Source organism: Diadema antillarum, unplaced genomic scaffold, assembly GCF_040938485.1.
Source record: "Diadema antillarum isolate AM-2024a unplaced genomic scaffold, OU_Dant_1.0 seq00000856_RagTag, whole genome shotgun sequence".
In the NCBI taxonomy this organism is placed as follows: Eukaryota; Metazoa; Echinodermata; class Echinoidea; order Diadematoida; family Diadematidae; genus Diadema; species Diadema antillarum.
Genome location: NW_027271727.1, coordinates 23,258 through 49,661, shown reverse-complemented (window position 1 = coordinate 49,661; position 26,404 = coordinate 23,258). Strand labels below are relative to the sequence as shown.

General features: G+C 37.7%; 2 protein-coding genes across 2 annotated transcripts in view; one reads left to right on the top strand and one right to left on the bottom strand.

Annotated features, from left to right (window-relative positions):
- Positions 1–21,013, bottom strand: part of LOC139740508 (hyccin-like) — a 71,968-nt gene extending 50,955 nt beyond the window's left edge. Inside the window, exons 1-3 of the mRNA XM_071651100.1 lie at positions 20,907–21,013; positions 18,614–18,681; positions 17,222–17,323 (exon numbers count right to left, since the gene is read on the bottom strand). Coding sequence (XP_071507201.1) covers positions 17,222–17,323; positions 18,614–18,676 — 165 coding nt within the window. The 5' untranslated portion in view covers positions 18,677–18,681; positions 20,907–21,013. The remainder of the gene's footprint in view (positions 1–17,221; positions 17,324–18,613; positions 18,682–20,906) is intronic.
- Positions 21,014–21,127: 114 nt separating this feature from the next.
- On the top strand, positions 21,128–26,198 carry LOC139740506 (large ribosomal subunit protein uL10m-like). The gene is made up of 5 exons (XM_071651098.1): positions 21,128–21,158; positions 22,726–22,916; positions 23,738–23,887; positions 25,255–25,414; positions 25,972–26,198. The coding sequence occupies exons 1-5, from the start codon at positions 21,128–21,130 to the stop codon at positions 26,196–26,198; spliced, it is 759 nt and encodes a 252-aa protein (XP_071507199.1).
- The last annotated feature ends 206 nt before the right edge of the window (positions 26,199–26,404 follow it).

Below are 26,404 nucleotides of genomic sequence, written 5' to 3'. Positions count from 1 at the left end.
CTAGGCCACTTCAAAACCGACTTTTATCAAATAAACTTTTGATACCCCTTAGAATTGCATGCTCTTTGACACCTCAACCAGAACTGTACACACCCTTTAATGTCCTGCCAACAAGACATCTAGCTTAAATAAAAAAGGGGATTGGAAAGTAATGCACTAGATGTATGGTCAGAATGGATTTATAAACATGTAAAGAAGATGTACGATTCCCAAATATGTCATTGAAGTTTATTTATCTGAAGCCAATATGAAAAATATATGTACAATTGCAACCATTACACACTCTTGGGAATACCTACAAAAAGAAGTATATTACCAAATATAACTACTTAAAGCCATACATGTACTTTGGTGTAAAGCATTCCAATGGCAAAGCATTCCAATGGCAAACCAGTTCTGACAGTAAGAAAAAAACCAAAAAAAAAAAAAAGAGAGAAAAAAACTTCCCTCCCTCCCCCCCCCCCCCCCCCCCAATCAAAAATAAAAGCTGCGGAACAGTGAAGACACTGAAGCAGAAAAAAAAGCTGATATAATAGACAGCATATTGAGTGAAACAAAATCTTTCTCGCTCCAGTTTTCTGCTTGTTCTGCATGATGTTCACTTCCTGGCTCTTAAAACACACTTGACCAGGTGAACACTTAAATGGCGCTTCCCTCAAGATCAAAGTCTGTGCAGTCGCAATGCATAAGCAATCCATTTATTTGCCAACATCATGTCTTTCAATTTTTACCCAAAACCATATGTTGCGCTTTGCTTTGCTTTTTTGTTTTGTTTTTGTTTTTGTTTTGTTTAGAGTTTCTTTGTTTTCTTTTCTTTTCTTTTTTGGCATGAAAATAGCAATAGGATTCAAACTGTAGCACTAACTACCCTTTGGGTTTGCAATGACAGGACGGTGATATCCTCTGTAATTGTGGTGTATTTCCTGTGCACCTATAATGTAAAAAGGAGGCAACCCTTAGTCCTAAATTACCCTGGTAGACAATAACAAAGACCTAGAGAGGGAATTTGCTGTAAATTCACATTCATGGGGATTCAGTGAATTCAGGTATTAGAAAACCTCATCGCTGAAATGGAAATGATATCCGCCTATCCCTCCAAAACTTATGAGTCTTTAAAGGGATTGTATAGTTGTGGTTGAAGCATAACTTCAGGTTTCTAACATTTTTGGTGAGATAATGAATAGCCTCTTAATATGAGATGTGAAAGAGCATGTATCCCAAGAGAAATTCAATGTATATATTTGATGAAAATTGGTTTTGAAATAGCTGAGATATCCAAAAGAGAGCAATCCTAACAAAAAGTTGGACCCACCTTTTATTTGGCTTGAATGTTCTACTCTGTTTTTAGATGTCTCAGTCATTCCAAAACCGATTTTCATCAAAGAAACTTTGAATTCCTCTTAGAATGGTATGCTCTGTACTATTTCATAAGTGTTTTCTTGGTACAAAAAGTTGTATCTCGCAAAAAGTTAAAAGCCCAATCCTCATATCCACTAATACTTTACCATCCCTTTAAAGTTTTGGTTGAATCCATTTGCCATTTTCATCACTGAATAACAAGACTACCAAAAAATCAACAAGCAAACAAATCATCTGGCTGCAAAAGCACTTTGAATCTCCAGATTATGCATGCCTTAACAAAGACCAGAGCATGACTACAGACACCTGAAGTAAATTATTGTGAGCGGTAAAGAAATATAGAAGAATTCAAGCTGGACCAATTGTCACATCACGATGCATATCACAAGAGTGAACTTTTTTTTCCTCCACAAATACAAGAATTAGGGTTTTCACATCGAGTTGCAAAATAGATTTGTAAAAGCTGTTAATTTTGGATATGTGTGAGAAAGGGACTACCTGGTACAAACAGTATTGATGCAGCCATGGAATGCTACACTGTACCACATCTGACTGATTCTCACAGATAAAATGTCCTGTTCCTTAAAGGCATAATTTATCATTTGCAGATGAAACAAAAATCCAGCTTTAGTACTTCAAAATAGTTCTAAATGTGAGTTAGGGATAGAAACTACCAATGTAAAAAACTTAATAAGTATAATTACTGTTAAATATACATTGTGTGAAAACAGTTATTTTAATAAGAATGTCTCTCGGCTAAACCATCTACAGTTATGGTTTTAATATTGAGCAAAATAGTGATGTCTCCTATTTTTGGCTTTATGGCAAAATGTTTACATGGTACGATGTTTTGCGATACAACAGACCTACATGTATGCATCAAATGTGATAACTTGAACATTTTTTAAATCACTGCTCCCAATGGTAAACAATACCTTTTTAGCGTCACCCTCACATGGATATCTTTAGAATGGAAGACAGACATAGTCCTTCCAACATTGTAATAATTCTGATAAGAAGCTTGCATACCATCAAGAGAGCCTGAAAATCATGTCACTTATAGACAATTCAATGATTGTGACCTCGAATGATATAAAATTCAGCTTCAGATTTACCTAGATATCATCAACAAAACTCTGATCTCCCCCCCCCCCCCCCCAAACAAAAAGGAGCTGGGGAAATCTTCAATATGTTAAATGGGCAAGCCTTGTGTAGTATGTTTCCTTTGTTTAAATTACCTTGCTTTACAGTACATGTATTAGCCTGTGAGCTGCCATGATACATTATCACTATCTTCCCACATTCTGCTTTATCACCGTTCGAGAGAGTGCGGTGACCCATATTTCAAGGGATGCCAAATTAGGCACATCACCTCAAGCTCATTACCTGCCACACTATAATAATCACTCGGGAACGTTTGCTAATTTTATCCCAAATTAGAAATAGGATTTCTATATTAACCCATATAGGCAATAACATTTGAGCACTGTTCTAGATTGGAACCCTGTAATTTTGAACTGTACAGTTGGTGGTAATGCAAACTTTTCGTGTGTGACAAATGCAAAAGTTGAATACACTGAATATATGCAATTTAAATCCATGAAAACAACAACAAAAAAAGACTTTACACAATGATCTAGATATATTAGGAATACCATGCAATTCACAGAGTCAGGATTTAATGACTTTTCTCGCTCTTAGCTGAGGAAATACATACATCGTAGTAGAAGAAACAAGAATGGCAACACCACTACCTGGCAATAATCGATGGTACTGAAGATTAGGGCCTATACCATACATGCATACTACAACATCATACAGTTTGACCTCGGTCATATGGCAAATAAATTCCAGATTTTCAGAGCTGTTATTTGGACATGGCCTGGCACACGATTGTTTTTGAGTTTTCAGCGCAAAATATTATTGCTAGAAGGAATAAAAGACCACAAGGAAGGTGGATAGATCCATTCATATTCAATTTCACTTCCTCATTATTTGAAATCTGAAACACACAAATCACATATCATGTTCAGGTTGAACAGTAAAGTGATAATTCCTTGTGTACAATTACTAATGTGCTTGAACATACAATGTAATCTCACCTAGCCAGAAGGGTACCAGTCCCAACATGGCCGGATATAAACTGAGGTTGGGCATACGTATTATTGAAGTACCAGTACCCTGAACACTCTTGAAGCAAGACTAGGTCCCTCATTGGGATTCCTAACCAGAGGCAAGAGCCATCCTGTGTCAATAAGGAGAGGGCACCATGGTACATTAACCAGGGGTGGTTGAAGGGGTCTTCACTCCTGGAGAAAATATCCATGATCATCACTTTGATGCTCTGCGTCGTGCATTTCTGAAGCTCAACACAATCTAAAATATGAAATTTTTGAACATACATGGAGAAATGGAGACAACCCTCAAAGTATTGGGGGGGGGGGGGGGGGGGGCGGGCTGGTAAGATAGCCACATCCCTTACCAGCTGTATCTTTACATACTACATGGAGAAGTTAGCATCTAATTATTGGGGGAAATTGCAAATAAGATGAAATGTCATGAAATATTGAAAGGGAGTACATTTCACACACAAGATCAAAGACATAGTGCTTTAATAAAAAATATGAATTTGAGTTACCTGGTAATTTAAATTTACTGAAAACCATGGTTTTCACATTTTGCTGTCAACTTGAAATCCTGGCAAGAGAGTACAATTTGCAAGCTTGGTTTCCTGGGCCAGAATGGTTTGTGGTCAAGTGGGTTCAAGATTACTAAATCTATATTGAAATTTTCAGTTTTTGATAGAATAACAGTTTTTATTGACAAAGTAGCATTGTACAAAATAAACCCCTCACCTTCCCCAGCCACAAGAGTTTATACCATTACAACAGACTAGAGCTGACATCAGACAAAGCATGTACACATCAAGTCCTTTAAGTTCTTTGTGCTGCAAAAAAACAATAAAACAAACAACAACAACAACAACAACAACAACAACAACATGTTCCTCCTGTGATGGTGAATGTACAGGTTGTAGAGCCACGTCGATACACGCCACAGAAGGTCCTTCAAGTTCAACTCAAGTCTCCACCCACACAAAACCAGACAAACAGACAAAATAACAGCCCTCAGTGCTGTCTCAGTATGCCATAGTACATATATGTATGAGCTGGAACTCCAACATGATGACCACTCCAAAGTGACTTTCATGCAATCTCCTGTGTATATAATGCAAAGTGAGATGGTCAGTATATTAAAGAGAGGATGTGTGTGTGTGTGTGGGGGGGGGGGGGTGAGGGAAATCCACTGTATTCATCATTTGTCAATCCTGGTGAGATCGGTAAATCATCAACCCCCGCGATAAGTAACACCTCAGCACCTTGCCTGTCTGTCCATGTTCATTCGTATTTCTTAATCATTTCCTAGCTCTCTAAAACAAGCCATACATATATATATTGATGTCCAACAAATTTGTGCTGTACGCTGCTTCCATTTTTGTTTGATAGACCCAAAATGGTGTAACTAATGAAGATTTTATGATGTCACTTTCGTCAGATGTATAAAACTGCATGCAATATCAAAAGTGTACAAGAGTCAGTGTATATAAGAGTCTATTCTATTTTGCTTCATGGTATTGGTAAAAGTTTATATCTACTCCCTTCAAAGTACAAATGTGATAATGTCAATACTGCTATTAACACCTTCTAATGTGTATGCATTGATCATTGGCTTTTAATACCGCACTGGAAGTTGTTTACACAGACACTTGTAGGTGTGTTATGCATCATAATGATTAATATGAATATGAGGATTTCATTATTGTACTCTCTAAAAAAAATTGAGTGAAAATTTTCACTCTTGAAGGAGTGAATACAAAAAACAGTGAATTTCGAGTGAAATTGGAGTGAATTTCGAGTGAAAATGTTCATTTTCACTCGTTTTAGAGTGATGTCAGGATCACTCCAAAATCTTCGAGTGATCCCTGAGGTCACTCCAAAATGAGTGAAAATGAACATTTTTACTCGAAATTCACTCCAATTTCACTCTAAATTCACTCTTTTTTGTATTCACTCCTTCAAGAGTGAAAATTTTCACTCAATTTTTTTTAGAGAGTACTTTCTATGTGTACATGAGAAAAACTGATACTCAATTGTAATGGTCCACATTTCTGCCTGCTGATGTTGCAGTAGCTGCACGTGCACTGTGTGCCTGCATGTCTCCTACATTGTACCTCAAAAGAAGTTTTCAGTACACACTTGGAGCAAGTGTTATGCTAAGTTGCCAAATGATCAATGGAAAAATGCCCATGGTGGATTATCACAAAGCATTTGACTACTTTTTAAAGGTTAAAGACCCCAATGGTATACTCATGGGCAAGGTAAAAATAGGTCAGGATGTTATTAATTACAGATCTCTAGCTCACTACCAAAATAGCTCAGCCTGATTTAGTCCTGAATACTGAAAAGTTATGCAGGGCAATGAGAACAGAAATTCTTGTTAACATCATGGATACAGTGCACAAAATTATGCATCACAGCGAGGATGTGTATAATGTGTCTGCATGTACAGACGGCATACATCTTTCATGGATCTCCCGCGAAACTTGATCAGATTTTCGACGATCTGCTAACGTAATAAAAGTATCCTATTCCCCTGACTATCATTCCTATCTTGTGTGGAATACCAGTAGAGTGGTAGAGTCACTGTCCATGGAAACTGCGTGTCTGGTGTATAAAAAGAATATGAGAACAAGCATGTCTGGGAGACAACAGGTTAAGATCACCTGCACATGAGAAAATGCAGTACCGATACTCTGGTTGGTTGTAGACAGTCCTATCAGAATGATGGTATGGAAATACATTTAGATGGTGAGCTCAGCTTTGGGTATCATACTCAATCAAGAATCCCATACGATGTCTCTCTATCATTTCAAATGAAGGGATACGGTAGTACAGTATTGGTGGAGATGAGAATTGGGCTTTTAAGTTTTCGCAAGATACCAAGAAAACACTTATGAAATAGTACAGTGCATGCCATTTTAAGAGGAATTCAAAGTTTATTTGATGAAAATCGGGTTTAGAATGATTGAAACATCCAAAAACAAAGTAAAACAAAGCAATCATAATAAAGTGTGGGTCCCACACTTTATTAGAATCGCTCTGTTTTGGATATCTCAGCCATTTCAAAACCAATTTTCATCAAATAAACATTGAATTCCTCATGGAATCACATGCTCTTTCATATTTCATAAGACGTTTCTCATTATCTCACCAAAAGATGATAGAAACATGAAATTAGGTCTCAACCAAAACTATATCTTCCCTTTTAAGCTGACTTGCGACAATCAATTTACAGAGTAAAATCAAACAAGCGGAATACACATAATGTAGGATAACAGTTTAAGAAAGATCAGATATGAAATGAGACAGGCATGAAATTTGAAGGTTGAGGATTTATTCAACCAAAGGTCATGTATGAGTCAAGTACACTGAGTGCCTTGATGTCACTGCCTCATTAGTCTTCTATCAAGGCTTCTAAAGAGATAAATACACTGAGCTTTGAAATTCATACTTAATGTAGTCGCTAAAGTAAATTAGGCACCTTAATTAAGCCCCCTCCACAATAAATAATTACAATATGAATACATCTCCTTGACAAATTGCTCTCCATTGACGTAAAGTTTTCTAATCTCGACGGATAAATTTCATGAATTTGAAATGAATGCATCTATCATAGATTTATGCAGTGCATCTAGTATTTATTTCCTTTGTCTAATCCCCACAAATAGAAGTCTTGTGAAGTTATGGCAATATAACCTCATCTGCTCCGCATGATGATTATGTTTGTGTGCAAATGTAACCTGGGCCCTGTTGCATAAAAAAATACAATCAAGCATTATAAGTCAGAAAATCAAACATAAGTCTCTGAATACTCAATTCTGATTGGCTGATACCTGACTTATATTTAATTTTCTAACTTATGTCTGATTGCATCTTTTTATGCAACAGAGTCCAGTATCACTGTTTATGAAAATATGTGGAAATTTCTAAGAAGATTCCTTACAAGGTATATCTGATGAATATTTTTTTTGTGTCTTGTTTGATGGGTTATTTTTTCTAATTTTGCACAAATATAACTTTTTCAATCAAATATAGAGTATTTCGGCATAAGAAAAGCATTCCTCCCCATAGTATACAACATTCTCATCACACAGTTGTTCTTGTTTTTATTACAACAGTAGCCTGGGCAAAATAACTTTAGGAAAGAAGCCATCTCTTGTCCCTTTTTTTTCTTCTCTTTAATATTCATGTAAACCTCACCTAAATCTACCTTGCATAGGTAGACAAATTGGCTATAAAGTCAAAGAAAAGTTATACCATGCATAGATACGAACAAATAGTAAAATGTGTTCATAATTCTGCTTTGTAAGCTGATATTCAAGTCAAAGGATTTTTGCCAGATCCTTTCCTTTAGAATTACCTCTAGACAAGGTTTACTATAGCTGGAAACAGATTTTTTTTTTTTTTGTTCTTAATTCTCCTGCCACAGTGACCCCCGACCCACCCTCCCCCCCCCCCCCATTCTGCCACAAGTATGAAGTACTAGTAGTCATATCAACCAATGTTACCTTATTTGATACTAGCCTTTCCTTTTGCTGTTGCTGCTGCTGCTTGTTGTTGTTGTTGTTGTTGTTGTTGTTGTTGTTGTTGTTGTTGTTGTTGTTGTTGTTGTTGTTGTTGTTGTTGTTGTTGTTGTTGTTGTTGCTGCTGCTGCTGCTGCTGCTGCTGCTGCTGTTTTTCTGAGTCTCTTACATTTTTTCTTGCTTTTTTGTATGTTTTCCAAAAACCCTCATTAACATTATGAAAGAATTGCAACATTGGTGAGTTATTAGTGTCAGTGGCTGTTGGGTTGCCCTGAGCACCACACACAAAAGTGAGCTCAATTTGACACACTGTGATGTGTTTGTGACGTACGCAATCAATACCCAGTAAGTCACGTGTTCCTCAACAGAAAAAAACCCTGGCTGATGGCCGCTTTCGACAACCAAGCAGCTTGCCTCGTCAGCTACGGTCGTATTAACACTGTGAAAGGCCCATCAATATCTTCCCACCAGTATTCTGACTCAATGAGATGCCGTCACTGCCCTGCGTTCATTCTAATATAGCGATCCTCTAATTACCGCTGGAGTATTTCACCCAATTAAAATGTGACAAGTGTATAATAATGTATAAGGGAGTGATGTCATCCAAGAGATGAAAAGTGTCTGGTAAATGGCTGCTATTGCAATACCAAGATGCGAGCACTGCTTACAGCATGTACAATCATTGCTGAAAACTGATCTATTTAGGGCTTACCCAATCCTAATTGTTGTTGTTATTGTTACATCATATGTACATAATGCTGTACATTGTATATTTATTTAATATATTTTCCACTGAGAAATGTTATATGTAAAGTGTGTTATTTATTATTATTATTATTATCAGCATCATCACCATCATCATTATCATTATTATTATTATTATTATTATTATTATTATTATTATTATTATTATTATTATTATCATCCTCATCATAATTAATTTATTACTATTACTATCATCACCAGCATCATCATCATCATCATCATTATTATTATTATCATTATTACAATGTAAATGTGATGTATTAATAAACCTGGGGGGTGTTTCATAAAGCTGTTCGTAAAGTTACGAACGACTTATGAGCGACTGGTGATCAGTTCTTGTGCTGAATTATGGAAATTCTGATAAGTATAGCACATCAGAACTGATAACCAGTCGCTCGTAAGTTGTTCGTAACTTTACGAACAGCTTTATGAAACAGGGCCCTGGGCCCCACTTTATCAAAAGATATAATCGATTATAAATTTCCTTACAACACAAGCTGCCACAGACCTATGATAGAAATCAACTATAGGAACAATTACAACTCTTCATAAAACAGGGCCCTGAACTCGCACTAACTCAAGATCTAACAAAAGGTACATGTATGTTGATATTATGAATAATGTTTTCATTCAAAATAACACTGAACTAGCATACCACAGCGGTGTTCTCGTTTTCATATTTGATACTCAAACTGTAAAACAAGATACAGTTCAAACAGACATTTATGACCAGCTAACAGGATCAAAAGAAGTAATCCACAGAACAATTCAATAATCTCTCACTGAACCCCACCTTGCCCTCCCACCCCCCCCCCCCTCCTATACCCCATCATAGAATACATAGAAAATGCAGCTCATAATATTCTGTTGTCTTCAACTTTGGGTGAATGATGCTTCCGTTGATGGAACGGCCTTACTATAGTGTGAAGAAACAAATTGATAATTGGTGAAACGTCGCAACGTGTGAGTTTAATGCAACCAGTTTTTTTTTTATCAAACTTATTATCAATCCTGTACTTTGACTAGATCAGTCTAGCATATAGTTATTGACTAAAGGAAACCAAAACCCAAAGAGCAATGTGAATTGAGTGAAAGCCGCAGCATTAATAGTAACATATCAGTGAAAGTTTGAGGAAAATCGAACAATCGATGCAAAAGTTATGAATTTTTAAAGTTTTGGGGTTGCAACAACTGGATAAGGAGACTACTAGAGTTTATGACATCATGTGTGGACAACAATATGAACAGTTCAGAATTCCACAAAAATTCATTTTTCATGAAAATTATGAATTCAATCAACTTGTTACTGATATATGTTAAGGGTACCTGGTAATATCATTACCCCTGCTTTCTGAAAGAGGTTAGTCAAGTGCTCTTGCTAGAAAAGTGAAAGTATGTTGAATTTTCTTTTTATATTTTCTTTTTTGGGAGTAGTCTCCTTATCCAGTCATTACAACACCAAAACTTTAAAAATTCAAAAATTTTTTGCATCAATTGTTAAGGGTAATATCATTCCCCTGGTTTCTGAAAGAGGTTTAATTAATAGTCAAGTGCTCTTTCATTAAGCTAGAAAAGTGAAAGTATGTCGAATTTTCTTTTTATATTTTTTTTAATGTTGTTGTCCACACAGCATGTCAAAAACTGGAGTAGTCTCCTTATCCAGTCATTACAACACTAAAACTGTAAAAATTCACAACTTTTGCATCCATTGTCCGATTTTCCTCAAAATTTTCACTGATGTGTTTTCATAATGTTGCGGCTTTCACTCAATCAACATTGCTCTTTGGGTTTCGGTTTCCTTTAGCTGTCATGACCAATGACAGCCCAGAAGACATACACATTCAATTATGCATTTAAAATCAGTATCAATCTGTTTGGAATACAGGAAGTCTGACAAAATAACACACAGATATCATAATAAATCTCACAATTTTAACACAAACATCACCCAACTCCCTGGATTTATTACTCTAAAAATCTGTACTGTATGTAAAGGCAGAATCTACACTGAAAATAAGGGTATTGTATCCTTCAGGAAGGAACACAAAAAGATAGCACAATTTTGTCCCACTTATTGTGAATATTTCAGATCAGACTGCTCAAAATGGATATAAATTTCACTTCACGGCAGGTGCACAATTTCGCTGAAGTCACTTCAGGGCAAATCGAAAAGGGACAGAGAATGGCCTGTTATATACCTCTCTGCAGTCGTTAATACAAACCTCTTTCCCTATATGAGGCTGTTTTCTTGGCTTCTCGCCTCCCTGTGACATTTTCGCAAATAAATCTGAGACATTTGTGCTACTTCAGAGTGCTCACAAGCAGCCTATCTTACTAATCACATCTCCCTTTCCCCTAAGTCGGAGTACAACAAAATGGGACCTCACTAACGTGATGCGTTATCTTGCAGGCCAAATACATCAGGAGTGATTTCCTTGTTATACCTCCCTCACACTGGCTCATACTACTAGTGTTTAAATGCACAATGCAGAGCAGACATTTCAGACTTAAACATACCATCCTGCAATCAGTAATTGAAAACAGAATGATGTTGAGGCTACTGTCTTTTTGTTGTTTTGGTTGATATCCCCCCTCCCCCCATCACACTCCAGAAGGCATGATAGATCATCTGCAAATATTGCATGTGAAGTATGTTACTTAGACCGCTCGGCAAGGGGCCGTTTCATAAAGCACTTTAACAACATCAACAAAAAGTAAGATCTGTGATAGATTGCACAGTGGCAGCCAAAAATCATCAGTGAGCATTTGAAACGGCTACCATGGCAACTACAAATTACTGTATCTTAACAAAAATTGCAAATCTTTGAAGACAAGAAATAATGGATAGTTTCGATATCGATTAAAAAAGATAAATAAATGAAAAACAAAACAAAACATTTCATCAGAACAGAAACGGGAAACTACTTTGTATACAAGTTCTTTAAATTTGGCCATTAAAGTTGTCATTTGAAATGCAAAGACTTGCTTTTAACGGTAACAAGCTACCCTGGGTCAAACAGTGGAAATGGAACAATATATCACAGAGTATAAAGTGCAATTTATAAGGACAGTGTCTGTATCACTTCCACTGTTAGTGTTGAGTCAATGCGTTTTCTTGGGGGCATTGTTCTTGCATAGTGTTGAATGTATGGTAGGCTGCATGTATACAATACCAGATTCCTTTGAGCCATAACCACCATTATTGATTTCTAGGGTCAGTTTTTCAGAGAACTCTATGCTAGCGATCAATTATCAGAATTTCATGGCACTGAAGTCTAAACTCATGTTAGCCATTGAGTTTTATAGCAAGTATCCTGCCTGGAATTTTTAAGACCTTTCTCCATTCATGTTCTGTTTAGAGTGTAAACCTACCAGATACTTCGTGCTCTACAAATATACAAATGATGCACAGGATAGAGTGTGTTAGTGTAGGCGTGGTGCACTCGAGGGTATTTACAATTGTGAAACATGCACGAGGCGAAGCCGAGTGCATGTTGCACTACATTGTAATACCCGAGAGTGAGCCACGCCTCCACTAACGCCACGAAATAATCCTGTGCATCATTTGTTTTATAAAATGTGTCGAAAATTCGAAAACTAACATCATTTTTCAGCGTTTTTCACGTACCTTTGTGGGTCAAGACGTCCCAAGCATTTACGCACGTCGCACTCGCGGAAGTCCCGCACATACAGTATAAGTATAATGGGGGGTTGGGTTTCCGGACACTTAAGTTCCCGCATGAAAACTTACTTATTTTACATAGAATATGCACCCTTTACCTTAAAGACTTGATATAGACTCCTCATATAGGCCTACTAGACAACATACTCTGAAAACGGCGTGAGAATTAACCTGCTAAATCGTTGGATTTGCTCTTCAAAGTGACTCCATGTACGCGTCCGGTCCCATAACGCTTGGTCTACTGTACTGTACAAAGTGTACGTATAGTAGAGTATACGTACGTACGTACGCCACACATGTTATGCACAAGGGAAGACAGGCCGGCCGGCCGGCCGGCAGCCCGAACTAGAAGTTGTTTACAGAATTGACAGCGCGTATGCATGCAATTCATCAAAGGAGCAGCCGCGCGCACAGACGATCGGCAATCTACCATAGGATTACAGGCAGTGCAATTGTACTGAAGTAAAGGAAGGAGGTGTGTCTCATTTCAGCGCTTCCTATTGGCTACATTCTTGAACCCATTTTATAATACAGGATATCACTACATTACTACACACTGGTTTTTGTTGCAAAATAAAGAAAAATGTGCTTCAGCATACAAATTGTATAAATCACTTGTAAGACACAAGGGGAACCGGTTACTGATTCCTTAAATTGGTGCTAAACATCAATTAAAAGGGGGAAAACATTTACAACAAAAACAAAACAGAAAATCACTTTGCACTTGAATACTCCGCCCTGTATACTGCATTGAGATACATGTCTAATGGCATGATCAATTTTGTTGACCTACAATTCTATTTCGGGAAGCTCAAATGATTATGTTTTACTTCATACACAAAACAAGCAAACAATCCAACTTTATCTGTCTCCCCCCCCCCCCCCCCCACTCTCCCTAAGCCCTTCCCTCCCTATCTTATTCTCACCCATCTACCTATTAAACTCTTCTTCATTCGGTTCATCTTCTTTCATTCTTTCCTTGCATATAATACTCTTTCGTAAAACCACATCAGAGTGCGTTTCACTATGTCAGAGACTCCAACTCTCCCGTTTTAGATGGGAGATCTCCCACCGAAAACCCATTTTTGCAAAATCTCCCGTTCTCCCGCTTGAGATTTAATTTCTCCCCGCCCTGGCTCTTTGTCTCCCGCTGGAAAGGATTTCTTACTTATTTCTATCGTATGTTGAAAAAATAAGCCTTAGATAGCACCAGAGAGCATCTAGAACCCTAGGAACTTCGCGCTTCGCACACATCAAGTTGGAGTCTCCCGTTTGCTAAAGGTTTCAGGCGGGAGAATCTCCAGATCAGAAGGTGCTTTGGGTTGGAGTCTCTGCTATGTTACAATCACATGATGTATTTGTTTATTTACAGCTTTTTGCATCTTTTTCTCTCACACTCTCTCTCTCTCTTCTCTCTCTCTCTCTCTCTCTTGCTCTTCTTCCTTGTTTTCCGATAACATAAATCTCCTTTCCCTAACTTCTCCTTCCTCACTTGGATTTTTTTTTTACCCATGTGGATTTTCATCCAGAAACATAAACATTGCAAATCATCGCGATATTCGAATGGGGTTTGCTGGCGACTGAGAATTTTGGCTTCAGACACTTGGCAAAACATAATCCGTGCATGTTGCTGGCAAGTTTTGCAGTCTTCACAATAGCTCAGTTTGATCCAAGTATCTCCTGATAAACAATGTTACTGCCATCAGCAACATGCTTTTACATAATGCCTGTGGCATTTCAAATTGGCAGACATACAAGGGTTAAATTATTAAACAAATTCAGGAATTAGACACCTTTAATAGCAAGGGCAAAAAATTGAGAGCTGTCCAGACTTTTGGGATGGGTGAAAAACAAAACAAGATGAACAGGTTTATAACGTTGTAATTTCAGAGCTTCCCAATCAGGAAACAAATGAGTCAAACTTGCTATATGAAAACATACCGTGGACATTAGTACAGTTCTGGTTGAGGTGAGGATTTAGCTTTTAACGTTTTGCGAGATATTCAGAAACCACTCTATGAGATGTCAAAGAGCATGCAATTCTAAGGGGTATCAAAAGTTTATTTGATGAAAATCAGTTTTGAAATGGCTGAGATATCCAAAAACAAGGTGAAACAAAGAGATCCTAATAAAATGCGTGGCCTGTCGCCTTTTATTATTATCACTTTTTTGGATATCTCAGCCATTTGAAAACCAATTTTCATCAAATAAATGTTGAATCCTTCTTAAAATTACATGCTCTTTCATATTTCATAAGAGGTTTCTAATTATCTCACTTAGGAATGTTCAAAACATGAATTCCCACCTCAACCAGTACTGTACAGTCCCTTTAACACTCCTAAAACAATAATGCAAGCAGTAACAACAACAACAACAGCAATGATTAGTAACAAGGAAACAAACACAACAATCACCAGAGAAAGAACTTCAACATTATTAAAAGGGAAAAACAATTCTGAACATCATCCTTCATCATAATTATTACAAACTGTCCCCTCACTACTTTACAATTTTAGCAACTGCAATTGACCGGCATATCCAGCATTTTTTTCCCGCAAATTTGCTGCTGATGCAACATAATATTCTTGCATATATTAATGAAAATGTCTACCCTATGCACTTAATACCCTTAAACACAAACTACATGTGTATACACACACTGAACAGCTAACACTCACACCAACCACCAGCACATGTAGAAAAGTATTCTTTATTTTCCCACATCTCTCTCCCCCCACCCCCCCCCCCACCTCTTATTTTTCTTCAGAGACTAAAATTAATACTCAATTAAATAACTGAATGTTTACAAAGTTTTAGCAGCCTGGTTAAGCAATTAAAAGTAACATCTTATTTTGAGCTCTGTTGAGAATGGAAGGCACTATGCAGCTATGGGCTATCATGATGGGCAAGAAGCCAGAACTTTCCATTGCTGATTGAAGATCATCAGTCTAGTCAACTGCACATATAGGGCTTGGGTGTTATTTTTGTTTCATGTGCAAGGATGAAGACTTGAACCATCATAAGTGCCTATGACCATAATGGACAGAATGTGTGCTCCACAACACTGATCAAATGGATTGCTTTGAGTTTCCAGCATAAGGCAGCTATCAGACTTTATATTGGGCATATCAATTGTCATTGCTTAATGAGATTGTACTGCAAAATGAGGAATGTCCGGGTGCATCTTAATTTTGTGAATTTCGGGAGAGCCAAGATTCACAAAGTCAAAATGCAAGTGAAAGTTCTTGCCTACACTTTATGCATTGATTGAATGCAAGTGACAATTTGTAAAAATTTAATGCCGCGTAGCATGCCGTCAGCTCCAATTTGTGAAAATTTCATGCCGCGAAATATCTTGCTTTACAGCATTTCACTCCTCACAACCACAAATACACTATACATACTAGTGTGTGACACAAAATTGTACTTACCCTATAACACAAGCAGAAATACTAACACATGTATTTCTTTTTAATTTCTTTATTCTTTATCATGAAGGATTCTGCAAATAGTTGCATAAGATTCACAGTTGAGTGAATGAGGATTAGGGAATTTTCAACAAACAAAAATTCCTCATATCAGTGACTGCCGGATATAATGTACAATAATTTGAAGGAATAATTCACAAAATGTACTTGTACATTATGCATCTTATTCATTGCTACACTGATGAAATCTTGCTAAGTATTATCAAACTGTGGTATTTTTATGGCAAAGCTTTAAACATGTCACTATTTCATTCATTCTATAATTCCCAGAGACTGACAAAAGTTCATTCATGGGAATCATGAAGATACAAAAACATTCATGATCTAAGACCCCGTTTACAGTGCGGGGCTGGGTAATTGCGGAGCCGAGCCCCGCAATTTTGTCCGTTTACACTGTCGGGCTCGGCCCGGGCTTTTAATTTAAACCTTTAAATATTTTGTTGTAGTGGCGCTCTGCTTGTAAACAAACGCAATTTGGTATAGTCTGGTTTCCAGACCCTTTGCCAAATGGACTCTGCTTCGTCGCCACCTTTGCCGAAGGAAAAATCCTTTGCAGGACGAAACCACCTTAAACTATACTAGTTTTCGACGTTGAGGGCGTTAATATCCTGAATAGCAAAATAGTACGGACAGAGGGTCTGGAAGCCAGACTAAATTTGGTACCGCATTTGGCCCAGTTTGCGTTTACACTGAGAAAAGGCCGGGCTCGGCCCCGGCTCAGCGGCGGCCAAGACCACCTCCAGAGCGTGGCCAAATGCACAGCCAAATTTAGCCCCACATCTGGCCTTTTGCGCGTTTACACTGAATTGAAGGCCAGGCTCTGCCACGGACGAGCCCGGCCTTTTCGCTCACTGTAAACAGGGTCTTAAACGACATTCAATTTATAAAGTTAGGAGCATGAGTGGAAGAGAAACAGAGAAAGAAACAGACATGACATGCCATCCCACATTCTTTTGAAATTTATTTGTATGATATTAGGGAAAGTTCTGGGCAGTGGCATCTTCCTGGGAAACATTAGTATACAACAGTCAACATAAACAATACACTCAGGCATGATTATAAAACATGTTTATGTTAGAATATGTTATGTACATTCAATAGCAGGCAAGGAAAATGTTGTGCGAATACAATTAACCACTTTTGAAACTGTCAGGGAAATATAACCAGTACGGTTTCAGGTGTCAATATCAGTTAAAAAGACTGAAAATGGCATGGTATCACGCTACATGTTGGTACCTCACTGAACATTTTTATACAGAATATCAAAAGCCACGAAATACTCACCACTGATGAGCTCGAATTTAGCACATGGAACAAAGCCTTCAAAAGATCCACATTCGCACTGATCTGCCGGGCGAATCTGGGCATTTCTGATCCCGGTAACGACTGCCAGAAAAAGAGGAATCCCAGTGGAATTATAATGTCCATTATTACCACCATGATTGTTATGTGTGCATGCAAAAACATTCATATTAATTACAATTCATTTTCTGCAGGAACTGCCTCTACATAACCTTTCACAAACAATACATGTACTTGGCCTAAAAATAATAACAAAAAATATATTTTAAAAAAACCTAATGAATTACAACTCACCTGCATTTGACAGTGCAGCATTTCAAATTGCTTTTCATATGCAAATTATGAATAATAAAAAAATCATAAAAAAGAATACCATATGAAACTAAGAGCAGAGAAATGAGTCCCCATAATAAGACCAATTAAAAAGGGTTCAAGTTCCACCTGGGTACCTGGTGTTAAACATTCGTATTTTGACAAATGGAACAAAAACAAATGAGAGAAAAAACAAGTACTCAATGAACAAGATACATGAAATGCAAAAGAAAAACCAGTAGAACGATCAATGATCTCTTCACATAAGATTCTTATATTCATTTATTCCTCAAACAAAAACTTGCAAGGCACTTTACAGGTAGATGCACAATTTTATAAAGCACTGTACCAAAGATATCAGGGAGTCAAAGCTTTTCAAAGCTTTAAATGAAATCTCATGAGGTTTTTACAACGTTCAATCACTGGCCATCATGAAAATCATACACATTGTTACATTTACAAGAATGAACTGAACAAACCTTATTCAAGGTCATATCTAAGTGAAGACAGAGGGAAATTACACTGCGCTAACGGGATCAAAACAATTTTTGAAACAGTTAATTCTTTTCTAGCGCCAATTAGCATGCACAGTGAATGGCATGCCGAACAAGGCCTGCACATAACTGGTTACCAGCTTCAAGTTAGCAATCAAATATGGAGATACTATGAAGAAGGAAACGGACTGAAGAAAGATTGAAAGAGAAAGAGAAAGAAAATGAAGCAAACAAAATGAAAGACAAGGAATTGTCTTTCATTTTGTCTGCTTCATTGGGGGAAAGGAACAAGCAAAAAAAGTATTCATATGACTCAGCAAAGGTAAAGATTGCCATAAAGGTATTACCGTAATTCATTTGTAATTTGTGTGCTTACAAAATGATTTTTCTCATTTCTGGCCTCAGAAGATTGCAAGATTGGTTAATCCACAGAAGGTCGAGGTTTGGTTACATCGTCCAAGAATGCAGTGCTCAGCTTTTATTCAAAGTAAATTCATGCAGTCAAAGTGTCTCTGATATGGTATCAAATGGCTGTACATGTTAAAGTGTGATATCAAACGGGACTCACCTTATATTCCGTCAGCCATTCTCTCACCAGCTTTTGGTCCATCTTTAGCTTGTCAGTTATCATGAGGACTACAAAGAAAGAAATACAGACCAATAAGATTTAAAAAAAAATTACAAAGAATGAAATATCAACACAAAAGCCGGGGGGATGATTGTGATGCCCGATGAAATATCATTTACTAGACCCCCTCTAATATACAATCTGGCACCATACTGTAGGGCCTATTTGTATATCATATTTTGGATCAAAAAGTTGTCATCTAGTGATTGGTTGAAAGAGCTTCAGGGCAATCCCACAATTACAAATATAGGAGGACATGACATCAATAAAAGAAATGTGCCTCTTTATCCTAATCTTTGATTTATGATAACTAATGCCATGAATGTTCAGAAATCATAAAGGTCTTTCAAATTTATAGTAGATTCTATTTCTCCTATTCAATGATTTTGCAAGATTTAAAACCATCAATGTACATGCATGGGACTGGGGACACTTAAATTCATCTAAATGCATATCACAATGGGTTCCTTCGATATTTTTCCTCCAAGTTTTTCTAAAGGGAAAAATTATTCCAGAGGTCATGGAATATTTCATCAATTACAAAGGGGTGAAATGACCCACGGAACTACTCCGGACAAATGTAACGTTACTAACTGTACTAATATCAGTAAAATCACTACTAACCATACTTTTGGGGGTGTACAATTGTAGCTAAAGAATTATTGGTCGACCTGCTAAAAATATTTGCGGGAACATTTGTCATGATGCAATAAGTGAAATCAAAACAACACTTTGTTTGTAGTAACTTACATTTTTGCACTTTTTGTGAGAAGACGTTGAGTTTTTTTGTTTGTTTTTTCATGTCCTTTACTTGTATCATTACTAACTGATCCTTTAAGTTGCCATGGCATCTCTAATATTTGTTAAATTGTATTCATTCTTTTCTATGTCATAAACCTGGAAAGGGTGAACATGTTTTAACATGATTTTGACTTGAAATGAATAAATGGTGATTTAGTAGTAGAAATAAATATGTAAAATTGCTTAATGTAATGTTACTAATCACAGAATTGCCCTTTAAGTGATTATCTAATAATTTCAGTTATGTCAGTGTTGGCATGTTTGACACTCCATGGAATGGATGGCGTACCATTTGCAAAATGTAACTTTTATGATGACATAATTCTGTAAATGGCCTACCTAGATCTACTTTTTGCAAAATTGTCACAAAGCAATTATGACATCACAAAGCAATTCCGACATCGTGCGCTGCTTCGTACCATCACTCTGTAATATGTAACAATTTCTAACTAAAGGATTGTAACATGACAAAGCAATTCTGATATCATGCACTGATTCGTACAGTCAGCTAAAGATCCTCCACAACATCGCATGCACCACACAACTTCTCGCCTCACATTTTCCCTTCCTTTCTTTGATTTTTTTTAATCCAAAATATAAAACAAATATACAGATGTGATAATATGATCAAGTTACAACTTGGTAGCACCTCAGTGACACAAAAAGTACTAAATTTATTCACCTCAGTTCAGGGGTTGTGCTCCTCTGCGCTCTGTAAATAGTAAATTTTACTAAATTGTTATTCTAGTCATCTCTTCCCATGGTCTCAACCAGAAACTCTCAAGGCAACATATATTTGTCTATTTTATTTATTTAGTAATTTTACTATCAGGCCTAGATCTAATTCACGTAAATTTGTAACTCACTCTCTTACAATATATGTTATAAATTTACATGTACAGACACCCAGCCCAGTTGACGTTGACCCACCTTCCACCTCATCATTTATCAATCAATCATCTGTCTTGTCTAGCAAGCTAAGTCACTGAGCTGGACTTGTCGTGGTATTCACGTGAGGCATATCAGGGCAAGACGCCCTATAAGAGTCACTTACAAGTGTGATGAGGCGAGGAAAACACATTCTTCAATGGCAATATCAAGAAAAAGACCGCAGGGTATGCCGCCCTATACCCTAACCTAGCCCCGGAGACCGCGCCGCCAGGCACACTGCGTGTGGCGGCTGTCGCAGTTAACCCTAACCATACTTTATTGACCGCTCGGGCGCGGGCCGCCCCTGGCCCACGATCGGGCGTACCGGGGCAGGCACCACCACCGTGCACCGTGCCGTGCGTACCCCAGCAAGTGTATTTTACAGAATGTTGCGTAGAGACTCTAGCACCGGATGTCACAACAAATATATTCTAAGAAACACCAGAATGAACATCTAAGCGATAATAAACCCACAGCACATAATGTATATTTAATAACTCACCTTAGAACGTATTTCAGAGTAAGCGATGGCAACGAGAGAATACGCTGATCGTCTCACACAGATATGCGAACGCCTATGGAAAAGTCGGCTCACATACCCGTCTAGCGACTGTGCAGTGGTCATTGAATGACCCGACCGTGTGCGATCGGGCTGTGTTGTGTTCGTGAATACACTACAAATACATACAATCTTATGTTGTAGCTGGCGCTAAACACTTCAACATGGCGACTTTCTTGAGGAGAGCTGTGACAGGTGATTACCAAACTCGCTGTAGATCTACTGATGATTTTGTCCATACATACCAGCCAAAGATCACAAGTGCATGTATTTTCAATGCCATAATCATCCCTCATAACTTTATTTGAACGAAAAGTGGTAGAGAAACGTAAAGAAAGAATTAGAAGTAATATGAGGTGACGAGAGGTCGGTAAATCTAGTTAGTTTGCAATAGTCCCATTCATTAAAAATGAAGTTATGCACTGCTAAACGTTCATGACGTGAGTGAATGATGATAAGGCATGTGAGTGATGTGTATCAGTGTAATTTTGTGTGCTGGATACTGTGGTTTTGGCAGTGTGCGAAGTGGAGCCTTTTTGATGCTGTAACCGTTAGATGTCCATGTATAAGGTTGTTATCGCGGTATCATACTCATAATAATAATTAGCCCGACCAGACACCGCGTGCCCTGGCGTCTCCACAGCTTGCATTAGCGACTGGTGACTAGACTGGGCCGGTCACTGTCGGTGCAAGTCACTATCACAGTGACCTTGTGCTGTGGGCTGCGTATTAAAAAATTAGACTCTACATTTATAGTAATGATAATATAAGGCAACACTTGCCAACAACAGTGTGGCGTCATGGCCACTCTGCACTTGGAATAAAAAGTAACAATTTTTATTGCCTTTTTTAGACAGAAAATCTGTCTGTCCCTAGGATTTTTTAAAGCATCTTTTTTTAACTTTTACGGCTCCGTAACACGTAAGGAGATTCTGTAAAGCCAGACGCAGTCGATCTCCGTGGAACATATCCCTGACAAGATAGTGACCGATCTTTCAGTCTATCCCTTTTTTAGCGGCACATGAATGCACATGCATATTCAATAGAATTCATATGTAGCGAGTCTTTGACTTACAAATCTTCAATCTACAAGTGCCAATCCTGTGCAATAACAGGTAGCAGAACCCCTTCCCGAGCCTAACCACACCGGTGACCCAGTCCCACCTGATTACAATGGTGTGATGTATCTCTTGATATATTATGGCTTTAGTATCGTGGAGACCAGCTAGAGACCGAAATACAGGATTTTGTGCCAGCATTTGCAGCCGGACAGCTGATCTGTTTAATAGATGAGATACTTCCAATTATCAACGGAGAAATTGATCTAGAATATAATCTGTCGCAGTGTCATAATACGTGTAAGAGTTCAAGGAAAAATTTTGTGTCGGCCTTTAAGCCTTGCTGTGCATTAATTCAGCAGCCAAGTCGCTGAACATTGTCGTACAGGCCTACAGCTTACATACTGTATACACAGTGCATGCAAGATCGTGCATTATTGGAATTTATACATGTAACTTGCATTAGTACGTGGAAATCAACAAAATAACAAAAGAAAAGGAAAGAAAAAAAAAACAGGACTTCTCAACTTACCTGGTTGAATTGAGTGATTTAATGTGATGTCGACTTGAGCAAATTTTTTCTGTTTTACCTTTATTAACAAGAACGATATTAAGTGGTCATATTTTACAACTCAGTTTGAGTATTGGCAGTTTGGGCTAATGCCTGAACATGATATCTTTTACTGTTTTTCTTTTCTTTTCAGTCTCTGTGTGGACCCCATCGACAGTGTTCGTCAGGACCATGAAGTCTGTAAACACGCGGAAAAAGAAACCCATGCACATCATGCGTGCCAAACTAATGGCCCTCACGGAGCACAGAGCAAAGAAAGATCCGCGGTCTCTAGCTGAGCAGTGTGGCATGAACTCCAGAATAAAACCAGCAGCTGTTGAACAGGTTACTTTCCACTATCCAGCTACAAAAGTGATGGTGATGATGGTGATGATGGTGATGACAGTGATAATAATGGCGATGTTTTCTCTTCCTAAAGTACCTAGTCTACTTTATCCTGTTGATCATTGTTATTCTTCAATCATGCACAAATTTGTGACATTTTCAAAAATGATACAGGACCTTTAAAGAGGGACATGTTGGGCATAACAGCTCTTCCAAAGATATCTGCATCAGGTATGGTTTGATCCCTTGGTTATGAGTCCAGAGCCTGTCCAGTGTACCATAGCACCACTCTTTAGTTTTCTTTGAATATGATCTCCCTCTGCACCTGTTAAAGGGATGGTAAAGTATTGGATGATGTGAGGATTCAGCTTTTAACTTTTTGCAAGATACCTAGAAACCACTGTATGAAATGTTAAAAAGCACAATGTTACAATGTTAAGAGGAATTCAAAGTTTCTTTGATGAAAATCATTTTTGATATGGCTGAGATATCCAAAAACAAAGTACTAGTAAAACAAAGTAATCATGATAAATCATGGCTCCCATCTTTTATTAGGATTGCTTTGTTTTGGATATCTCAGTCATTTCAAAACCAATTTTCATCAAATAAACTTTGATTTTCTCTTAGAACTATATCCTCTTCCATATTTCATAAAAAGGTTTCTCATTTTTTATCTTGAAAAATCATCATCAAAAAACATTGGAATCCTGAAGCCCCATCTCAACCAAAACTATACCATCCCTTTAACGGTAAAAGAAAAGGCACTCAATTGGTTCACAAAGTCTAAATATCCATTTCCATTGATCTGTTTTCCTGTATAGCCCCATCTGATGGAGGAGTTCTACGCTCAGCTGGTACGTCGCGTCTTTGAGTCCAGTAAACTCATCGCTGTTTTCCAAAATGATGGGATAACCACAGAACAGCAGAATGATATCAAACGCAGACTGAGGAAACATAACATTTCGTACAAGGTGCGACAAATCTTGATATTCCAAAGTATTCTGTTATTGCTGGCATGTCTGAAATGAAATGCCAGTTGTTTCCTGATGGACCAAAATCTTAAACTTTTGATTGAAGTGTAGAAATTATTACAAACTTGTGAATGAAGCAAGGGTTTTATTTAGTTGTTTAACATTTGGTTATTGTGTGATTATTTGATAAGTATGTTGTATTGTTACCCTGAGACATTGTGTGATGTTGAGAAATGATGCCATCATATAACTTTTCATGTGAATATGTGACCCTGCACCTCAAAACAAACAAAAAGTCGCCAGACATGAATTTTAGTTACCAGGTAAGACCATATTCTGAAAGAGCAGACTTTAAGCTTTAAAATGATGTATAACTCAAATCAAATGGACTCTCCTTACCTATCTAAGTATTGGAAAGAAAGCACAAACTCAGGAAAAGTGTGAACTGAGAAAAGAGGCTCTGAAGTACAGTGTCTATTCAAGCGCTTAATCTTTACCAAACCGTGCTGGCTGTGCGATGAATGGGACAAAAAACAGGAAGTAAACCACCAGAGTAACAACAATGAAGGGATTATCAGATTAAACTGAAATTAAGCACGCCTCATTAACACATTCTGTCCATAATCAATGCCAACTTTCAAAGCAGTAGCACTATCCTTTGAAAAGTTATTAGAGTTGAAAGTGAAGAGTGTGGACAAGGTTTTTCAGAAATGAAAGAGGGATTCTAAAGACACACCTAATCACACTATTCTACCAAAAATGTTCGAGATAAAGTGCTAAAAAAAAGCACACTTTCCTGCCCGTTTTATGATACCAAATTTTAGCATAATGTAAAAAGAACCCGGTCTTTCAGAAAACATGAAAAAGTTAAGTTCAGCTAGGTTGACCCATTTCACTTATTTTTTTAGTCCTCACACAAAATCAGTGTGTGCGACTTTATGTTCGTTTTGAGGTGCACGGTCACATATGATTGTTATGATAACATTCAGAGATATAATATAATGATAATAATGATAATTATGATGATAGCAGTGATGATAGTGATATTGTAATTGATAACAAATAATGATGAAATAGATTAAGATACTGTAATACTGATATTGATAATGATGATCATCATCATCATTATCGTCATCATCATCTTCATTAACAGCATGAGAATAAGATAGTATCCGGAGTATAATAATGAAGATGAATAGTGTTACTGTTATAGTATGATTACTTGTAAAATTAGTTGTACTTCTATTGTTTCATTACACAGTATGAAAAAAAGTTACCGCTATGATTAAGATTCTCAGATTTCTTTGATCTCTCTTTTTTCCTGTTTGAGAATAATATTCTTCCATCGTGCACTCGATATGTCACAGGTGTACAACAATCGAATAGCCTGCCAGGCTGTTTCTGGGACGAGACTGGAAAACATACACCCCCTCTTTGTTGGTTCGTGCATCATTGCTGTATCAGAGGAGCCAACTGTCAAGGAACTCCTCAAGGCCACGAAGAGATTCCCTCAGATTCATTTGCTGGGTAAGGGACTGCTTCCTACCAGGTTTTGTTTTTTTCCCCACGATTGTTTTGACTTACTTCAGTTTTCTGCTGTGCATTGCATAATTCTTCTTCCTCGAAACTGTCAGACTTTAAGAAAACTTTAAATGTTAGGATTGTTGGTTGTCTTCCTTCAGTATTCATCGCCTTGATGCAAAGTTTATTCCCACCTCCACCCCCCCCCCCCCCCCCACTCCACACCCTACACCGGAAAAAAAAGGGGGGGGTAAATAGATGAATAAACAGCATAATTGCAAAGAAATGAACACTTCAAATTAAACTCAGCAGCTCATATACCCTTTTTCTCATATCCCTCCCCTTTAAAACAAACAAACAAACAAACAAACAAACAAACAAACAATTAAACAATGACAATCTCCCTCTACCTATCTATCTATCTAGCTAGCTAACTGTTTGTACTTATTAGCATACAAGATATCTGTCAGTTTATCTATTCACCCCACAATATCTCTATTGTGACAAGATACACTGCAACGAGTAATGCAAAGATTTGTATTTTACCTTTGCCACATCTTCAGGGGGTCTAGTGGAGGACCAACTGCTCTCACCCCGGGGGATGGAGGAGTACGCCAAGCTCCCCTCCCTCGATGTTCTCCGGGGGCAGCTGGCAGGGCTACTCACTTCCTCCGTCAGCCGCACCTACTCCCTCCTGCAGACCAACCAGCAGCAGCTGGCGGCCAGCCTGGACCAGTTGGCCCAGCGGGGATGGGAGCCAGAGGAGGGAAGTGCCACGGAAGGGAGGTGATGATAGCAGAGAGGGGATGGGGTGGACTTACGTAGTAACAGACAGACATGAGGAGTATTCGTGCATTGTATACAACGGGTCGCCTGCCTGGCATTTGTTTGAATGTATTATGTCTCCATTTGATGTACCTGTGTGTAACACAGAGGAGCAGTCACAATAGATGGCATGCATTTGAAAGGTAGAGATTAATATCACTCAACACTAGT

Bases quoted from the DNA above. Each gene is read 5' to 3' on its own strand.
- LOC139740506 (XM_071651098.1), top strand. From the start codon at position 21,128: ATGGCGACTTTCTTGAGGAGAGCTGTGACAG. The intron at 23,888-25,254 runs GTGCGACAAATC...GATATGTCACAG, and splicing joins AACATAACATTTCGTACAAG to GTGTACAACAATCGAATAGC. The intron at 25,415-25,971 runs GTAAGGGACTGC...CCACATCTTCAG, and splicing joins CCCTCAGATTCATTTGCTGG to GGGGTCTAGTGGAGGACCAA.